At 39.7% G+C, this 19,906-nt stretch overlaps 3 protein-coding genes and 1 long non-coding RNA gene across 5 annotated transcripts; 2 read left to right on the top strand and 2 right to left on the bottom strand.

Moving 5' to 3' along the window:
• Positions 1–2,317: 2,317 nt before the first annotated feature.
• LOC310855285 (frizzled-7-like) lies at positions 2,318–7,979 on the bottom strand. 2 transcript variants are annotated; one of them, XM_083760231.1, is made up of 9 exons: positions 7,840–7,979; positions 7,393–7,746; positions 5,969–6,319; positions 4,896–4,953; positions 4,754–4,797; positions 4,157–4,313; positions 3,846–3,959; positions 3,260–3,327; positions 2,318–2,848 (listed from the first exon to the last, which is right to left on the bottom strand). In XM_083760231.1, exons 1-9 carry the CDS (start codon positions 7,903–7,905, stop codon positions 2,825–2,827), a joined length of 1,236 nt encoding a protein of 411 aa, XP_083616357.1. In that variant the 5' UTR covers positions 7,906–7,979; the 3' UTR covers positions 2,318–2,824. The 2 variants fall into 2 exon arrangements, with proteins under 2 accessions (XP_083616357.1, XP_083616358.1); XM_083760232.1 differs by lacking the exon at positions 5,969–6,319.
• A 725-nt stretch (positions 7,980–8,704) lies between these two features.
• LOC310856213 lies at positions 8,705–11,119 on the top strand. The gene is made up of 4 exons (XR_014569058.1): positions 8,705–8,947; positions 10,276–10,518; positions 10,805–10,886; positions 10,992–11,119. It is a non-coding gene; the product is annotated as an uncharacterized lncRNA (long non-coding RNA).
• A 588-nt stretch (positions 11,120–11,707) lies between these two features.
• Positions 11,708–17,958, top strand: snrnp48 (small nuclear ribonucleoprotein 48 (U11/U12)). The gene is made up of 9 exons (XM_083760723.1): positions 11,708–11,923; positions 12,692–12,805; positions 13,025–13,085; positions 14,539–14,619; positions 15,280–15,456; positions 15,861–15,982; positions 16,407–16,513; positions 17,314–17,472; positions 17,739–17,958. The coding sequence occupies exons 1-9, from the start codon at positions 11,714–11,716 to the stop codon at positions 17,803–17,805; spliced, it is 1,098 nt and encodes a 365-aa protein (XP_083616849.1). The 5' UTR covers positions 11,708–11,713; the 3' UTR covers positions 17,806–17,958.
• Positions 17,959–18,917: 959 nt separating this feature from the next.
• Positions 18,918–19,905, bottom strand: lage3 (L antigen family member 3). Its single transcript, XM_083760603.1, has one exon. The coding sequence runs from the start codon at positions 19,663–19,665 to the stop codon at positions 19,360–19,362; it is 306 nt and encodes a 101-aa protein (XP_083616729.1). The 5' UTR covers positions 19,666–19,905; the 3' UTR covers positions 18,918–19,359.
• Position 19,906: the final 1 nt, after the last annotated feature.

Genomic DNA, 19,906 nt, shown 5'->3' with positions numbered 1-19,906 from the left:
GCGCGTTCGGAAATACCAGACCGAAGTGCACTCGCCTATTACCGGTAGTTTGCGTTGCACAGTGTGCTCAGTGCGCTATTTCCAAATTAGCCATATGTGAATATACCGTGAAATTAATTGGCATATTAAAAGTGAAAAATGTGTGTAGCTGACTGAGCCCACGTCGTTCTGGTAGTGGGATGGGATTGAATAAATATAGTGAAAATATGCTACGCTCACCATGCTCACAACGCCCTGCGAAGTGTTGTTGTAGATCAGCTATTTTCACAATGTTTGCCTCTTTCTTACGTAACATTGACAAATTGGTCAATTCTTCTTTTTAAAAGGTCTTAAATTAACTTGTAACTTGTTATGTGGGTATGTGCAGATACCCTTACTGTATGTTGGTTTGTTTACTGTTGAGTGATTATCAACAATGAAGGATACATGTATAGTCCAAGTCCAATGGCCAGACTTGTCAGCAGTTATGTTTTAATTGAATGGTGGGCAAATCTGGTTATGGAATAGTTTTGTCAGATACAGACTCCACTTACAGGTGTTATTATTAGAAATAATAATAATTGTGTTGTGCGTGAGATCAATTTAGGTCAGCAAAAATAACACTGCAATGTAGGCCAGTCAATCTAAGCTAAAAAGGAGTGTGACCCAAAATAAATTGTAATTGTAATGATTCAAGGTTTTAATTTAAATTATCCTTAGGGTCATCTAAATAACACCAATGTGAAGTGAGGGGCGCTCTTATCATTGTACATCATCATGACGTACGTAAGATAGACACTATGCCTATTTGCTCAGACACTATGATGCAAAAGCTTTGTAAATGAAATAATTAGTGGATCATGGTAAATCCAGGGGCTGAAAGTGGGGTACCATTAACAATCTATATAAGGGAAAATCTTGACATTTTCATTATGCTTTAATTAGCATGTGACGTGTCAAGCTACTGTAGGTGGTTTTCATGATTCTGAATCAATTGCAAGCATTAGTTTTGCATGAAAAACACTCCTTGGACTAAAAACATAGCCATAGCTGTTATCACAAATGTGATGAGATCATCACAAAATGTGATGAGCTATATATTTGGGCACATTTGGGCAAGTGGCTATGGCCTAATTTAGCCCAAGGAGTGTTTTTCATGCAAAACTAATGCTTGGAATGGTTTCAGAATCATGAAAACCCCCTAGTTTGACACGTCACGTGCTACTTAAAACATAGTGAAAATTAGAACATTTTGCCTTATAGGCCTTTAGGTTGTTAATTCTACCCCAACTTTCAACCCCTGAATTTACCATGATCCACAAATGATTTCATTGACACATTTGAATATGTTATGTTGATGACAAGGATCATAAAAAAAAAAACCTTGAAAGATTACTATTGCAATTTATTTTGGTTAAACCTGAGATTGACTGGCCTAATGAGGCTTTCCTCAAATTCAAAATGTTTTGTGTGAAAACCATAGGTGAAAACAAGTCTCTGCCTCCATCTTGTGGTGAACCGTTTATTTTTGTGTGCAGCACATAAGCCTGTGCATAGCCATGCATCAATGGCTAGTAGACCTTGTCACCTTGCACACACGCATATCCTGATGACAATTTTATCATAATATCATCATAAGTATCATATCATCATCATATGATGATGATAATAATAATGAATTACATTTTTATAGTGCTTTTCCAAGTTCTCAAAGCGCTTTACCATGGTTCATTCATTCGGAGGTGAAGCGGTGAACAGTCGACGCCAGCATCCTCACTTCCCACATTCACACACCAAATGGTGGCAAGCTAACACCGACCAAGTCATTGGATTTTTGGTAGTTTCTGTGCTGGTGAAAATGTATTTCCCTTTTGGGAATTGATCAAATATATAACCACATCTTCAATACAATTCTTCAATACTTGTCCCAATCAAAACAAAACATAGGCCTACCTTGTTGTGTTTATTCTTTATTCAAAAAACTAAAATGTTATGGCCTCAAATGCACCCCCAGTTCAATGATTAAAGCTATAGAGGGTATGCATGTGACATTATCATCATATCCAGAAGTTATGCAGGAACGTCTGAGTGGCAAAAGATTACATTCTGGCCTTGACAGCCCATACATCCAAACAGAAAAGTCTGATTGCATTAAACAGCGTTAAACTCAATTTGCCACTCAATTTGCCACAAATTTTTCCACTCACTTGATGCATGCGCATATCCTCTATTCACTATTGCATGTGAATAAATGTGTTTCATTGCAATCAGACAAATAAAGTCATTCCCCTTACCCCTGTCTAGGTAAGGGGAAATAACATAATAATGGAGGAGACAATTTTCAAAAAGAACTTTAAGTTTTATTGTCACTCTTTTTTAGGTAAAAGTACAAATAGAATATAGGAATAACAATAACAAACTGAAGGTTTACTCTTAAAGTGAACAAACTGAAATACTAGAGTTTAACTAAACAAAATGGCTGGGAAGTAAGTAACAAAAAGCAAAATACACGAATTCAAAGGCACAAATATATATACTCAGAAAGGGCCGTGGTCCGTAACTATGGAAGCATAAAGCTGCCACAATTCAAATGAAATGGTAAATATGAAAAGTCAATTGAAATAAGAGAAATGCTTTTTCATTTTCAGGTCATTAACGCATTCCATACGTAACACATGGCATTCATGGGAACAGTAGACAAACTATCTTCTTGGTTGTAAATGGTAATTCAGTCCCATAACTTAAGCATATAATAGTTTTGTAACCAACCATGTACTATAGGCCTACTAGTCATATAAGGAACGTTTTTAAGTCCTTGATGATGGTGCGGGGAAGTAGCTCAATTTCACATTATAGTTGACTTTATGTACTGGAAAGACAAAGAAAGGTAGAACGATGATTAGTTTTGTTCATTAAATCATCCTATTCAATAAATATCTAGTTATTGCATAGTAAGTTAGGTATGCACACTATGCAGTTTATGAATGAGGCAGCAATGATGTGCTACAGTATGTTCTAATGATGTTCTAAGACAGATGGTATGGCGGCTGGGCCAGAACATTGTTAATTTCCCATGATGTCTTTGTTGACGTCCGGTTAAAGTTCACCAATGTATCCAATCTCCACACTTCAGATGTTTTGAAAGTGTCTTGTCATAATTCTGCAACCCAAGGCTCCACCTCCCTTTCACTTTTAATCCATTTCATAGAATGGAAGTGAAAGAGATGCATATACACTACAGAAGCATAATGTGCGATTTTATAAACTCCTGTAAACATACCTTATTGAAGGAGAAGCTGGCAAGCTGGCAATCACATGGAATTGTCAACTTATTTGCATCAAAGTGATCTGATTAAATAAACAAGTCGAAATTAAAAGTTAGTTTGATTGGGAGATATTTGATTGCGAGGTATCGGCCATTCCATAATACCCTTATAGGCCACCTATATATTCTAAACAGTGATGTAGTTAATGCATTAATGAATTAGTTATGACTGTACTGAAAGGGTAATCGACATTGTTTGGATTTCAGAAATATATTGTGAAAGCTGTTAATATAGAAATTTAACCAAGACATTAAAAATGTAAAATTATATTTGTCCACAAAATTCATCATCATCAATAATCATGATTCATAATCATGATAACAATATTCAGCAAAACAAAATCTGAATTATATTTTTGTCAGAATTGTGCACCTCAATAATGAGCCCATTATGTATGTGTATAACAGTAGAAGAATTGATTGGTTTTCATATTCCAGAATTTATGTTTGATCAGTCTGTCATCCATGCCGTGTTGTCAGATGCAAATAAGCAAAATGTTATGTGTACACTCACCCACAAACATCCAATCCTCACCATTACCTTTTAAGATCTGAAGTTTTGTAAGAACTGCCATGTAGTTATCATATGTTATCTCTTTATTGGAGCTGTATCTGCGCCACAGAGTTCTGAAGGTTCCTTCTTCTAATGTGAGACCTGCCATAGAGAGGATGTTCAGTGAAGACCTATAGATTTTCTTTAAAACATGTGATACGTTTATTAGTGCAGAACTACATAACTGGCCACACACAACTTGTTAAATGCAATAACATTGTATTGGTCCCTTTATAAGTCCCTTTTTACTTAATTATGGAAAGCAGAATTGATTGAAGTTGAAGTGAGTGCAATATTACCATGGTGATCCAAAATTAATTTCATTTTGTCTTCAGAGACAAACTTTGGATGAAACACATAACTGCGCGTGGTCTCTGAGAAGTCTCTTCTCATGAGGGTGACATACTCCTCCAGTTGGGAGAACTCGGTAACGTCTAGTTTGCCTGATTCATCTGCCTAAAAGAGCTGGTTAAGAGCTCAAAATACCAAATGAAACATTATGCATCACATTCTGTATTACATAAAATTATTCCACCCACTGTATGTCTAAAGACCATGTCCATCACCAACCAACAGTTATCATAGCATACATAACTGTGACAAGCTCGTAATATCCTTGTTTTCAAACTATTTGTTTAAATCAGTAACATCCAACTTATTTGTGCTGTTTTGTTTGTATCATATCATATATTTAATATGTATTTATTATATCAGAACTACTGTATGCCGCTATGCCCTGTAATTTAAACTATTGTATAGGATATATTGTATAGAAAATGTCCCTTTAATTTAGAAAAACACATTTCATCCACTTCTTTACACCGTACCCCTGTGATGTGACAATGAAGTTCAGTCTGATTGGTATTCAGATTTTAAGTGGTATAAGGAAAGGATACATCCTTGAAAGTCAAGAGTATGTGGGCAGTCTGGAGACTCAGTGCTACAATTAGGAAAATAAGATCATGATTATTAAGCTTAATACTATGGGCTACAAATGTTATGTGATATGACTGATAAAACAGTATAAAAGTTTAATACCTTGGCCAGAAGGATGATTAATGTTCAGCCTATCAAGAACACCCTCAGCAGTGAGTTCCTGGGGACAAGAAAGTAAATTGACATTTTGAATCCAATCAACCAATCTTTTTTTGATTGATTGATTGAAATATGTATTAACAGTTTGCAGAAGAAGTACATTTCAAGCACAACTCAATACAAAGACTGTTAACTGTGAGTGGACGACCCAATAAAGCATTACACTTGTTTACAAGAGGGTCCACCTTGTTCAATTCATCAAAACATTTATAGACGTACAAATATACACTTCTATAAAGCCAAAGAACAGAACAGGAATTCATCATAAAGGAGGTAAAAATCACACCCGTGTGAAGTTAGTGGTGCTGCGGTGCAACTCCGTGTGGAAACCGTCCGAAACGGTTGAGATTCAGATTTTATGGGGGCCAGTTTCGAATTGCAGCCATCTGTACGTGCCCTTTGAGAGCGGTTCCACATTTTGGTGGCATAAGATAAGAGCGAAAATAATTTAGTCCCTTGTTTGTACCGAATCTGGGTTTCACATGGTTTGTTGCACTCCCTCTGGTGTTGTGGGTGTGGAATTCGTTAACATTAAGGAAGTATTTAGACAGGTATACATGGGTATCTTGCCTATCTTGGTGATGTATCGAAACTTGTGGACCAGACCCATTGCAAGACTGTACTCTGTCGTCGACCCTAAGTCATTCCGGCAGGGGTGAGGTTGGTTTGCGGGATGAGGCCAAGTAGGAGCCTGATCAGTTTGTTTTGGCAAGTCTGGAGCCTTGTTTTAAGGGCCTTTGAGGTGCTGTGGTACCAAGAGGTGCATGCATAGTCGAAGAAACCTTGTACGAGGGCTCCTGTTAGGGTCAATCAATCAATTTAAATAATTTTACTTAATTGTTTTCAGTCATCAAGTGTGTGTGTGTGTGTGTGTGTGTGTGTGTGTGTGTGTGTGTGTGTGTGTGTGTGTGTGTGTGTGTGTGTGTGTGTGTGTGTGTGTGTGTGTGTGTGTGTGTGCGTGCGTGCGTGCGTGCGTGCGTGTGTGAGTGAGAGATGTATCACAGATATTAACTTACACTATCAGTATCACAAGATTCCATTGTAAATCTTTCACAACTTAAAGAAGCTGGCCAAGTAAAGCCAAACGTCTTCATAAGTGGCTCACAGCCTGTCCGTGCTGCTTCACATATTCTCCTGCAGGGGCGGCGTTGTCTCCCCGACACACATTCAGGAGCGTACACGGAGCACAAGAAGGTCTTCAGATGAGGGGAAAATGGCATTTTCACAATTGGAGACAAGTCAAGACCTGCATCCTCCTGCCTGGTGTGGCCAAGCATATTGGGCATGCTAGTTTCATTGTAATGCAGGTCTGTGCAGAAAGTGATGCTGATTGGTTCACATGTTTCAGAAGTGCTCTCCTCCTCACCCTATGTATACACACATACAAAAAACAATAGCTATTAATTGTGGGTACAACGTATACAATGTGCACATGATTAAAATAAATTAAAATCACTTAAACTTTTACAGTTATATTCAGGTAAATACTTTTGTCATACTTTAACCTAGAAGCTTCTCCCCATATGGGTGTAAGTGAAATTTGGACCCAAATGTTGGGTAAATTTTTGCCGCAAACGTTGGAAGCCAATAATAGCCAATCAGAATGGGATATGGAAAATCATCAACATCACATGGCTCCAGAGGTGACGTGTACCGATTGTTCTGAACAGGATCTGTAGGGATAGTAGCAAAACGTTTGTTATGAAAAAAGTGCAAAATGGCGTAATAAGGCAGTAAGTCGGCAGTGAGGCTTATTGTTGGTGTCAGGCTCAGCCGAGAACATTGGAGTCTATTCCTATTTCAATGTGCTACACCACTGGGAGATGGACTGCTGACGTGTCACGTGGAGCACAACAGTTCTCTACTGACTGAGCTATTTAAGGGGAGTTGCATAATGATCCAAGGAATCCAGGGGTATGAGATTTATTACAGGAGAGAAAACACACACCACACACACACACACACACACACACACACACACACACACACACACACACACACACACAGACACACAGAGAGAGAGAGAGAGAGAGAGAGAGAGAGAGAGATAGGGTCTACCTCCCGGCCTGGCAGTATTAATTGATTACATTTCTTAAATATATTGCACTCTATGCCACGTTCAACCTCTGCCCTAAGAGCCCTGAGTCGCTGACAAAGAAGCAACGATTAGAGTCATTGCTAACTCGGGCCAATATGTTAATAACCACAATTTTAGAAAGATATTAGGAACATTTAGCAAATACTCAAAGAATAGGGACAGCATTAGGTTAAAATCAGATTCCAGAACAAGTCACCAAATGAATGACTAGTGATGTGCAGGTTTTATCTCTATGGTTGTGTCAGGCCATGCAGTAGACTTAGGTGCTGTTACCAGTCACGTATTCAATCTATACATGTTATCCACAGTATGTAAATGTTTGCATCATGGATATTAACTTACACTTGCAGAAGATTCCATTGTAAATCTTTCACAACTTAAAGAAGCTGGCCAAGTAAAGCCAAACTTCTTCATAAGTGGCTCACAGCCTGTCCGTGCTGCTTCACATATTCTCCTGCAGGGGCGGCGTTGTCTCCCCGACACACATTCAGGAGCGTACACGGAGCACAAGAAGGTCTTCAGATGAGGGGAACATGGCATTTTCACAAGTGGAAAAAACTGATGTGCTTCAAGACCTGCATCCTCCTGCCTGGTGTGGCCAAGCATATTGGGCATGCTAGTTTCATTGTAATGCAGGTCTGTGCATAAAGGGATGCTGATTGGTTCACATGTTTCAGAAGTGCTCTCCTCCTCACCCTATGTATACACACATACAAAAAGAACAATAGCTATTAATTGTGGGTACAACGTACAATGTGCACATGATTAAAATAAATTAAAATCACTTACACTTTTGCCGCATGCATTCTGCAGATTTAGGAACAATCCAAGGACTTGCACAACCCAGAGCTTCATGGCTTGTCAAAAGTTTGAACCGTTAAAGCTCTTCGGAGGTTTCAGGCTCTGTGTTATGTGTTCTGAAACTTCTGATTGTTCAGAACACCCCTTGAAGGGGTGGGGGAAATAATGTGGAGACCTGTATCTATATCACATCTGGATGTGATTGTAAGCCCTCTGCGTAGCCTGGGGACTGAAAACATGTGGCAGAATAGAATTGTTACACAATTTCATGTTGCGACACAAACATTTGTTCAATCAATCTAATAACACATCTGGATGTGATTGTAAGCCCTCTGCGTAGCCTGGGGACTGAAAACATGTGGCAGAATAGAATTGTTACACAATTTCATGTTGCGACACAAACATTTGTTCAATCAATCTAATAACTAACATGCACATTGGTCCACAAGCAAGGATATCGTGTCCACTCGATATAGCTCTTGTTGTTTTGTTCCAAAATAATAATTTCCAAAATATAGTTTGTTTTTCCAAGTTTTGAAAACGGATCATACTAGTGTGATCAAAGATTATGGGGGTGTATACACAGAAATTTTAAATTAAAATGTTAGTTCTGAGGATCACCCATGTTGTAAACACGCACGCACGCACGCACGCACGCACGCACGCACGCACGCACGCACGCACACACACACACACACACACACACACACACACACACACACACACACACACATACACACCATTACATCATGCAAACGCCATCCGATCTGACCATGAGCCATCCAATCATTTTCAGCCTCTTTGGCCACTTGTGCTACATCCACCGTGGTCCTTGCACGAACTTGACCTTCATCTCGCCCCTAATAATCAGTTGTGGTATCGGAATCAGTATCGGAAGCAGGAGGACTGTTTTGCCTTTGTGCCTTGATGTACCGACATAATTGTACCAGGTGTTCAAGCAGGGCATATGTTGGCCACCCGCAACACTTAGGTAACGCTGGTACAACACTGCTGAGGCATTGGGAGTATATGGAGGACGAAGAGGAGCTCCTGGAGAAAAATGACACACATCCCAAATGCTGTTCCCAAACTAAAGGTAAAATACATCTATTATGATTATGAATGACATATGGAATGGATGACATGCGTTTGAAACTAAATGTCTTTTAGTTTACTTTCAATTTAATAACATTCAATTATGTTTGTGACAAAATGTGTGCTTGAGCACTGATTTATTATCTGTAATCTGTCTTTCTCGTGCTATCTGGTTTGTCTTCTATTGAATTGAATCAGGATTAAGAAATGTGTGCAACCTACAGCATACCCAATGCGTTTACGCATTGCGACCATTCCCCTGTATGTGCCAATGCATGCAGGTGAATTTTGGCAGTAAGCTCTGCCCAAACTCAGCAGGGCTTTGAGATAGCTGGAATAGGCATGAGTATGACAAAGCCACAGAATGTAACAGATAAATAGCACTCACTTCCTTCGACTGGCTGTAGAAGAGCCATTCACACCAAGCAAGACCATGATAAGTAAAGTTGATAACTATCAACTATATTGTTTTTTTGTTCTTGTTGTTTTAATTATATCTTTATAGTTGGGCCTATAGTGCTTGGTGTGAACGAATCAGTTTGTTCTGATACTGCATGTGGTATCGCCTGCCTGATGGTAGCAGCCTAAACAGATTGTAGCTATAGGTGGTAGGTGTTTGATGATCCTCTTAGCTTTGGCTATATACACCATGCACTCGGTGTATAACTGTATGTCCTGCATGGGGGAGGGAAGCTCACCTAGGATGATGTACTGAGCCATCAGCACCACCCTCTGTAACGGCCAGTACAGAATTCATTCCATATGTTGATCTGACTCCATGCCAAAGTGCCAACACTCGCCCAGCAGTCTGCTGTCACCCAGGCGAGGTCGCTTGTCGCCCCTCAGGCGTCTTACTGGTATAGTTTATTGTTCTTTCTTTTCAAAATCTTTTTATTTTCGTTTTATAACAGTATAGGTGTCAAGTCACAGATTCATAGAAAAAATATATATATATATATCAGATTTTAGTATCAGTGACTGGGGTAAACAAACGTACTGTATGATCGTGGGCAGACATAATGGAAAGACTGTTATTATGCAAAACATGGCCCTTCAAGACAAAAGAAAAACATTTTCTCCCCAATTTAGTATAGCCAATTTCCAATTCCCCAGCCTCTCTACAAGTACTCCATCTCTGCTAACCCCCACAATCAGTCATTGGGAGGGTGAAGAAAGCCTCAGGTCTCCTCCGATACCCAGGCCGTCAAGCCAACATCTTCTTTCCACCCGACAGTGAAAGGTCTCACTAGGGGGGCGTGGTAGTTTATTGTTAATAACCAAATATATCATCTGACCATCCAATACTATTTTCATATCATCTTTGTCTAGGAGGCCACAACTTCATCTCTCAAGGTGTTGATGACCGATGGTCGCCTCCCGTAGTCCAAGTCCATGCAGAAATTCCCAGTGTCTACAGCTACACAGAAAATCGGCCAGCAGCAACTCTCAGTAGAGTAGATGCTAGAGATGCATCACAGCATTTCATTGGAAGCCACCTGAGTGTTTTTGGGCATAATAGTCATGGTAGACCATGTCACTGCTGGGATGGATACCCCATTTTCCCCCAGGGAAGTGAGTCATTATATTGATTTGTATTTTTTGTAGATTAGAATATAAACCATAGGGGTCTTTATAATGGCAACACTGGCTTGTATTTAGTCTAATCCTTCAGTGAATCATTTTTCCAGTGGTTTCTGTGGGGTTTTGTGGAGGAAAATGATGTTTCTGAATTGTTTTTTTTCCTTTTTTTTCCTGCTCCTCCTCCTTTCTTTTTTTTTCTTTTTTTTAAATAAATATTGAATATCATCTTATCAGTGGGAACTTGTTGAAATATTCTTAATGTCATTCATTTATCTAGTGAGAAAGAATACGGCAATAGGATTCACGGTTGATATAGTGGAAGAAGTAACCATTGAAGACACTGAGACACTTGAAGTAATGTAAGTACATTTTAGGGATGCCTTTATCAGTTAAACATAGGCCTATTATTATTAATTAATTTGCTTCACATTGTTTGTCTTCTTGTTTTCTCATGCATGATTTAGTGGATCCTCCTGTGTTGATGCAGCCAGATCCCCACATGAGCAGCTGACGAACATTCAATCTGTTGCATGCAAATATTGTACAATGTAATCTTAAAATTACTTATGTCTGTGTCATGTTATGTAACATAGGCTACATAATAAACAGTAATAAAAGTTAATAAGCGTGGTTTTTTCATTGAATTGTCAAATCTTGGTGAGAGAATTATGGGTTATCGATGCGGTCGACAGTAACAAAGTAGGCCTACCTTTACTGGGTAATTACGATATGTAATACAGACAAATGAGACAATACACTATATTTTACAATATACTCTGAATCTAGAAAGGTGATACCCAAACACTAATATAATGATGATAATTATCAATGAATGCTGCACCTTTAATATATTATGCTATTTTCCATTTATTGATAGTATACAAGTTGGACAGCCAGGAAACAGGTCGGGCAGTGCTGGGCATGCAGTGGGCACCCGCCACCCACACTAAAGCAATTTTTAAAATACTACAGTACAAATTTGACTGAGCAACTTGCACTTGTTCAATAATATATTTGACTACTATTAAAGGAGACAAATACTGGATTTGATTTTGAATACTACTGTGGGTAAGCCTCACCAGGCTTTCCACCATACTGTCTGTGGGTGATTCTTACTTCGTTAATTATACGTCATCTTTTTGCGCCAAGCCAAAGACACTGCGCGAGTGCTTGACACACTGTTTACATGGTGCGCGACTGCGCATTGAATGAAAACAAAAGCTCTCTAAACTCAACAAACACAAAAATGACGGACTCTTTAGAAACACAAACGCTTCAAGATCGACTGAACCGTCTACGGGAGTTGACCGAGTTCACAGAGAACTGCAAGAAGAAATTAAACGAATTGTTCGACGCTTTGGGATGGAAGCAAGACGAGGACCCGCGACCTCCTCAGGTACAATGTTATACATGCTGTCTGTTAGCTAGTTACTTAGCTGTATCTTCTTCTCACTTGTGAAACCAGCGAAAGACCACGTAAAGTCCGCCCATGATTATTTTTCAATAAAAAAGGTATTTTACAATGGAGGATTCAGAAACAGAGTGGATTAAAATACCTTTTTTATTGAAAAATAAGCATGTGCAGTGTTTAATATGGGTGCGCACTAGCCCAAACATTTAGATTCTAAATGTTTGGGCTAGGTGCGCACAGATCACAAACAAGTGGGGCAACATTTAAAGCAGCTTAGATTTTGCATTTGTACAAGGTAAGAGTGATTTTGAGGCACAAACGTTCCTTTTCGCCCAGGGGCGGGGTTAACTTTTAGACTCTCGTAGAGAGATTCGTCAGAATCTAAATGTTTGGGCTATATTTGTCTTTTGATCGATTCGGATTGAAAATGTCAATCTACGAGAGGCTGCTAAGCAGTTCGAAGAGTGTGTGACTGACTGTTATGATCATCACCATGCAGACACCATGTCTGTCTGCTCCCTAGTATAAATAAATATAAGGTCAGCTCTGAAACAAAGGGTTTCCGATGCTACTTAGATACTGATGTATTTGAACGTTCACATAACTTCACACTGTCTGTTGCGTGCAAAGTTGACACACGTATTTATGTATGTACATCATGTGTGTAGTATATAGACAGATAGATTAATGGATATACTATAGATACAGTGTGATGACATTGCATGTATTTGAATTTTGTGTGTGTGTGTATAGGAAGTGATGGAGCAGTGCCCCTATGACCCCAACCACATAGTTCCTGTCAGAAGCATGGAGAGACACAAAGCCTCGTGTAACCTCAGCAAAATGGGCTATTCACACGAGGAACAGGTAGGAACACGCATTATGTGCAAATTAAACTCGATTCAGAATTAATTCAACTATCATGATGTCAATTTTGTATGTAAACCGTAGAGCTGTAAATTAAATCTATCATCAAGTTATGCACCCGAGTGACTGTTTTGGAAACTCCATCAATTCATTTTGTATTCCTTTTTTGAAAGCAATTCAGGCATTAACTGTCCACAAAACCACAATTTCTCTTTCTAGGCAGACATGTATGACGCCACTGTGTGTTATGAAAATACCAACATTCGCACCTTTACAATAGGTGAGTAATTGCATCATATGAATTGACAATTTGATGTAGAGAAAAAGAGAGAGATAAAAAGAGAGACGTGTTGAGACAATATTGGAAGTGTTTGGGTGCCTGGTAGCTCTCGTCCATAGCTCTAATGAGTTGCACTTAGACTAGAGCTATGTTTCTCTCGACTTCGGCCGCTCGCATGAATGCAGAGTTGCAGACCAGCCTCTCGTCTTTAGCGTAAATAAAAAGAACGTTTTTGCTACTCACCAAAACAAAGGCGGGTTGTCATTAGAAAGCCTACTTTCCTTAGTGGGAGCACTCCTCCCCCCACCACTGTGCCTTCTACCGATATTGCCCAGAGAATTGCCTCATAGAGAATATTTTTCCTCTGGTGAAAAGAAATCCCTTTCTGGCCAAAAAGTACCGTTTATACGTGTGGTGAGGGGGGGGGGGGGGGCTCAGAGTGCTTCCACTAAGGAAAGTAGGTTTTCTAATGACACAACCCGCCTTTGTTTTGGTGAGTAGCTAAACTTTCTTTTTATTTACGCTAAAGACGAGAGGCTGGTCTGCATTCATGCGAGCGGCGGAAGTCGAGAGTAACATAGCTCTAAATGCAACGCATTAAAGCTATGGACCAGAGCTAGGTGCCTGGGTGATAATGCATTTGTCAGTTGTCACAAAATATTCTTTAATGAAAAACTGATTAAAATGTGAAGGAGGACTCTCCCTCCCCTGCCCCATATCCATATAATAGCCATGTTGACCTGGCTTAAAGTCTGGACTCGGCCGTCTTTGTATGTCAGCAGCCACAGAACATAATAGAGCAATGTCTAAAGGCCCTCACACCAGCACAACGTTGGCAACACAATAATAATAAATAGTAATACATGTGATCAACAAATACAAAACTGTATTATATACAAAGGAGAAAAAGGGAACACGGCAGCAATGAATGACAACTCCTTTCTGTGGGAAATCGCATTCATCTCCCCTTGTGGTCTCCTGATAGGTGATTCTTTAGGCCATTTTTGAGAGAAACCAGTGATTATATCTGTGGCTGAAAATCTGTTGTAGTGTGTAGGTGGTGTGTACACATGACTTTTGGTTGTAGTAGTATGTATGACGTCGCTAGCCAAATGACCCAGCTCAGTCATTTGTCACCCATCGATAGCAGGGTGTAAAGCACAACAGAGAGGGGCTACAGGGGTTGGCTGTTCAGCCTTGCAAGTAGGGGGCGTGTGCTGATTTATTCCAGAACTTTATTCGATTAGTCTACTCTACACACTGCCAGAGTGAAACGCACATGAGGGAATTGCTTTGTGAACAGCTTCTTTTTTTTTTGCTCAGCTGTTTGTGAACAACTGTTTATCCCCTTATACTTTATTAGCCTATGGTATGAAGAAATCGTACTACCAAGCTCATTGTTTTCATGGGAACATTTAAAATTCATATTATTCCCGTTGTGTTATCTGTACAGATAAATCCACCCAGCAACAGATTATTCTCCAGGCAAGAGCCGCTGCACCACTAATGAGAATGGAAGGAGTTTTTTGGCAAGGTAAGAGCTTGGTTTCTGCTTATTACCTCGGAAAGACCTACCTTTTAACTTGTAGTTACATAGAAATGTATTTATAAAGTTGGTCCAGTAGATGGCACTAAAAAGCAATATTATTCTTAATGCCAGAAGAACTAATTGCTGCTGTGATCAGTGTGAAGGCTAACATGACTTGCAGTTGCAGGATCTATGGAAGAATAACCACTCCTCTTTTTTGCTGTACCTTGATTGAACAAAATTAATCATTATAAATGGGTTTATTTTTTATTTTCTTTGGAATTGTCAGCTTGATATTGTCAAATATAATATATATTCTATATGTATGTGTTGTGTGTTTTGTTTCCAGTAACAGGGGTGAGTATTAGAGAGGAGCTGGGCTCTATGTCAGTACAGCTGTTCTGGTTCAGGCTTGCATTATTACATGCAGTATCCTTTAATACCATATCCTTTCAAAAGGAAGGTTATACATACATGCCCTGTACACCCCCATCCCCCCATACGTGCATGCATAATGCATACATAACACACAGACTTTTCCCTTTACGTTTTGGGGAAAGGCTCCATTTGTGGAGTCTTGTAGAAAGACTGACCATTTTGTGTGAGTGTGTGTGTCCTACAGTATGTGAGTCTGTATTGTGTAACACATGCTTCCTTGTCCACCAGGTCAGTACTCCAGCCAGCCTATTGAAGTTCCTCAGAATCACAAGCGAGCCATTTGCGACCTCACCGTGGCTGATCGATTGGCTCTGTTTGATCACGTGACAAGCCAGCAGAGGGATCAAACTACCTCCGCTAATAACGAGGATCTCTATGTAGATTTGGTGGCCAAGCTCAAAAGGGGTAGGGAGTGCATGTGATGAGCACACATTCTGTTCTGTTCAATGTCACAAAACAAAACTTTTAAAAATGTAGTCCATCTTAAATAATATTTTTGTGATGGATCTGTTATCTAGAGCGGTGTAGCTTTGACCATGCATGCATAGCGTAATGTACTGTTGCTTGTAAGCTTGTCATCAGAAGCCTGAATGTAATTTTAAATTAAAGTTCTAAAGGTAACCTGGGCTGGTAGATTAAACATTCAACCTATCCAATAAGACATTACAGTGAAATCGCTAAAGATATCTTATCTCAAAAGAGCAACAAAGCTAGCTTGTACTATGTTACTCATAATAAGAAATGTTACACACATTGTTGTTTACACACAACAATGTACTTGGATAAATAGAAAATCTAATCTTGTTTAGATGAGCAGCAGAAGGAGCCCAAATCACACTTGGAGATGATGGCTGAGATGAGGGACTACAAGAGGAGGCGTCAGTCCTACCGAGCCAAGAATGTCCACATCACCAAGAAGTCCTACACTGAGGTGGGTGTGTCTTATAATGCAGTGCTAGCTTTACACCCACTCTGAAGTGGTCAAGTATGCTTGTCATCACTTTCAGTAATCAAAACTAATTGTGAGGACTGAAGATATGTACATGGAACATCCATACACATAGCTAGGTGAAGATTGAAGTGGTTAATTTTTTGACATAGTGACAGCTATATCCCCTTAAACCCTATATACTTCAGTTTGAGTGGTATTGCCTGAACGAAGCCCAAACAGCAATATATCTCTATTGCCCAAGTGAGGCAGGGCATTGGATCTCAAGGCCATAGCATAATCCAAACAGGCTTAGCCCACTGGTAGGAAGTTTGGCTCCTGTGTGGGAGAACTGAGTTTGAACCTCAGTAACTTCAGGAAAGACATAAGCTTATGGCTAATGTGATACCATTCATTCCACCCACAGGTCATTCGTGAGGTGATTGACGTACACTCTGGTGAGCTGTCCAGGCAGTGGAAAGATGAGGAGCGAGAAGAAGAGGCAGCCAGAAGAGCCATGCATTCCTCCCAAAGGTGTGGTTTTTGACATTTACAGATCACACTCATTTGTCTGGAATCATTATACATTTTGTTTTTTGGTTATCAGCACTTTCTTTTTAAATTGATTCACTTCAGTTTTATCTAGTTCGTGTTTTCTATCCCAAGTTCACACCTTCTGGCTCACATTGTCTGTTTTGTTAACACAACTTTTACATAAAACGTCCCTAAACGTCATAAGGATTCCGAAAAATTAGTGCCTTGGACGTCTGTGGACGTCATAGCGACGTCCTAGTGATACGGGGCGAGATAAGAATATTCAGAATTTTTCCTATTTCTTTTTTGGCATTTCGCTTTTCGCTTTCCGTATGCTAACGCTCTGTGCAACTATTAGCTTGTCATTGACTCGCATGTTAGCGCGGTGGAAAGAATGACTCGTATCTCCTAATCCAGGGCGCTCTCCGTGGTGATGAATGGATCGATATGCTGGCGCTTCATTTCTGCTCCTCATCCGTCTCTCCCGCAAAATTTGAACGCTTTTTGGATCATATATCGTATAAATTAAAACGATCGGGATGTGAGGTCACTTTGTAAAGTCAACTTTTTTAGGAAAGTGTTTCCGGTTCATGGCTTTCAGAGTAAAAGCGATCTTACAACTCCGGCACCCCAGAGCTCCTATTTTGATGCACTTCCGGCACTAAAAGTGTCTATCAGGAACCCCTAATGGCATTTTCAGTTCTTGAATCATAAGATCTGAAACCTGGTGTAACTACCAACTCTTTTTATATATCGTCAGTGTTTGGAAGAAACCATGTATCTCCATATTTCAATTTCAGACGGAGGTCCGATGAAGGGCGGTCATCCTCCACAGAGTCACCCCGCTGTCACTCCCGGGAGAGACATGGCTCCCACAGCAGACGCCATCATAGCAAGGAGCACAGTCAAGGCAAGGAGAGCAAGAAGGAGAGCAAGAAGAAGAAAAAGAGAAAGAAGAGGTGAAAAGTCTAGCTTCATAAGATGGAATGTATATTTATTGCGTGAGGGGAGACAAGGCTGTAACAATGATTTATGTTTAATAGCCAATGTTCTTCCAGTGTAGTTGATTATGAATGGAGTTGGACATTGATGTGTACAGACAGATAAATTGTCTGAAAACAGACATTTCTTCATAAAACATAATCAGATCTGAAAGCCGTTTTAGAAGAGTTAAGAATGTTCTTGATTGACCTGCCTGATTAAATAAAGGTTGATCTTTGTGCAGGGATTCTCGTTCCCCAGATGACAGACATCATGACCGAAAGAAAAAGAAGAAAGATGACAGGGAGTGATACTCCTGAATCAGATCCTTCACAAAATGTGAAGAACGTTGTGGTGATATTTACCACACATTCTTGTGAAAGTTAGTGATGTTTTATCATTAAGACATAATTAGGGCTATTTCAAGTTAAGTTGTTTAACGAGTTGTAATAAAGGTTTGAAAACATGCAGTTTGTCATTACATATTTTATTGAGTTTAAAAGAAACAAAACTAGAAAAAGTGCCCTTCCGGGCACAGGTCTCCACCAGGTTATCCACAGATCCGTGCAGTTAGAGGTAAAACACTTTTCGGCCAGTTATAGCGCCACCTTGAGGCTGAGTTGAAATTGTTCATGTGGCATTTCGTCCTCGGCCTAGTGGGAATGTGGGTGCACAATTTCACGGAAATCACGCGATGTGTTCATGATTTGCAGCATTTTGTTTGAAACTGAGCACTCCTGTGAACTTTGGAAGCCAATCTTAACCAATCAGGATGGAGTCTGATAAATCTGAAAGACAAGCAATACAAGAGCAATAATACGAATTCATCTTAATTTATTAATCTTATTAATTAATTTATTAATCAAATTAATTGACAATTGACAGCACCATGACAAAACTTTTTCCTGCAGGAAACACTGATCTTGCAAGCTTCCTGTTCCAGTAATTGCCTTTCTGTTATATACATACTTTTGTGCATATACCTTCATACTCTCTCTCACACACGCACATACTCTCTCTCACACACACGCACGCACACACACACGCACGCACACAAGTATTTGAAGTGAAGTATTTATATATGTGCGAATGAAGTATGTATATATGTGCAAGTGACGTATGTATGTATGTGCAAGTGAAGTATTTATATATGTGCGAATGCAGTATGTATGTATACTATGTGCGAATGAAGTATGTATGTACAAGTGAAGTGTGTATGCATGTGCGAATGAAGTATGTATGTATGTGCAAGTGAAGTATGTATGTATGTGCGAATGAAGTATGTATATGTGCAAGTGAAGTATGTATGTATGTGCGAATGAAGTATGTATGTATGTGCAAGTGAAGTACCTAAATGTATGTATGTGCAAGTGAAGTATGCATGTATGTGTATGTGAGATATGCATGTATGTGCAAGTGAAGTACCAATATATATGTATGTGCAAGAGAAGTATACATGTATGTGCGAGTTGACTATGCATTTATGGCCTAAACGGCTTCCCATAGGATGGAGCTTGTTGCAACTCTAGATTCAACCAATTGTTAAAAAATCTAGAGTTGCAAATTGCGGCTAATATAGATTATGGTTATATCATCATACTTTTGTAGTCTAGTAGTTGAAATTCAATGTAGGCTATTTAGTTTCATTTTAGTGTCTGCCAGTGCCCTCCCCCCTCCCAAAAAAGAAAGAAAGCTAAACAAAAGTACACTGGCACTTGTTTCACACACTAATGAAAGATCACAATGGAAATGCGTTCAATATTTTGTTTATCCAATGACAAATATATATAATCTTGTCCATGATGCGATGTCAATCAGTGTCCATGATATCAATACAAACAATCGCAAATAAATGAGTATATGAGTTAAAGAGGAACTACAGGAGGTCCAAATGCCTCCATGGTCTCCAGAACCAGTGTCAGATGATCCAGAAAAGAGTTCACAGACACGCGGAGGATCCGAGTCTCTTCCGCACTCCACCTCACAGACATAACGCACCCAGAGACGGTCATATCCTTGCTGATGCCCCCTTTTCTCGGCTCTTTGTCCGGCTGCAGAGACCGGAAAGCGATGTTGGCTTCGGTCGCAGAGGGGAACGGAACCTCCAGGCTGAACTTCAACTTCCCAGACCCCGCGTGGTTCTGGTTGTTTTCGCTGCAGGGCGCTGCCATTGTTGTTGTGAAGATGTGTGTTGTTGATCTGTTTAGGTAGCGATTTGGATTGGTGTTCCCAGCTCGCACTGCTATTGTGCTTTCGTATTGGAAACTGATCTACGTGGGGTTGTTGCGTGTTCAAATAGTTTGTGCCGGTTTCCGTCTTGTAGCATGTGTAACTTCGAGAGATGTCTAGTTTGACTTTCTTCCACTGGTGTAAGCTTGCGCTTGCGTCACCAAGCTTTGTTTTGAGCACGGC

The sequence above is a fragment of the Protomyctophum parallelum genome (genome assembly GCF_964188405.1).
Source record: "Protomyctophum parallelum genome assembly, chromosome: 3".
NCBI classification, from domain to species: Eukaryota; Metazoa; Chordata; class Actinopteri; order Myctophiformes; family Myctophidae; genus Protomyctophum; species Protomyctophum parallelum.
The sequence above is the reverse complement of the archived record's forward strand: the minus strand, read 5'-3'. Positions and strand labels throughout refer to the sequence as shown.

Bases quoted from the DNA above. Each gene is read 5' to 3' on its own strand.
- LOC310855285 (XM_083760231.1), bottom strand. From the start codon at position 7,905: ATGAAGCTCTGGGTTGTGCAAGTCCTTGGATTGTTCCTAAATCTGCAG. The intron at 7,747-7,839 runs GTAAGTGATTTT...GTGTATACATAG, and splicing joins AGAATGCATGCGGCAAAAGT to GGTGAGGAGGAGAGCACTTC. The intron at 4,798-4,895 runs GTATTAAACTTT...TCCTAATTGTAG, and splicing joins TAATCATCCTTCTGGCCAAG to CACTGAGTCTCCAGACTGCC.
- snrnp48 (XM_083760723.1), top strand. From the start codon at position 11,714: ATGGTGCGCGACTGCGCATTGAATGAAAACAAAAGCTCTCTAAACTCA. The intron at 15,457-15,860 runs GTAGGGAGTGCA...AATCTTGTTTAG, and splicing joins GGTGGCCAAGCTCAAAAGGG to ATGAGCAGCAGAAGGAGCCC. The intron at 16,514-17,313 runs GTGTGGTTTTTG...TTTCAATTTCAG, and splicing joins GCCATGCATTCCTCCCAAAG to ACGGAGGTCCGATGAAGGGC.
- lage3 (XM_083760603.1), bottom strand. From the start codon at position 19,665: ATGGCAGCGCCCTGCAGCGAAAACAACCAGAACCACGCGGGGTCTGGG.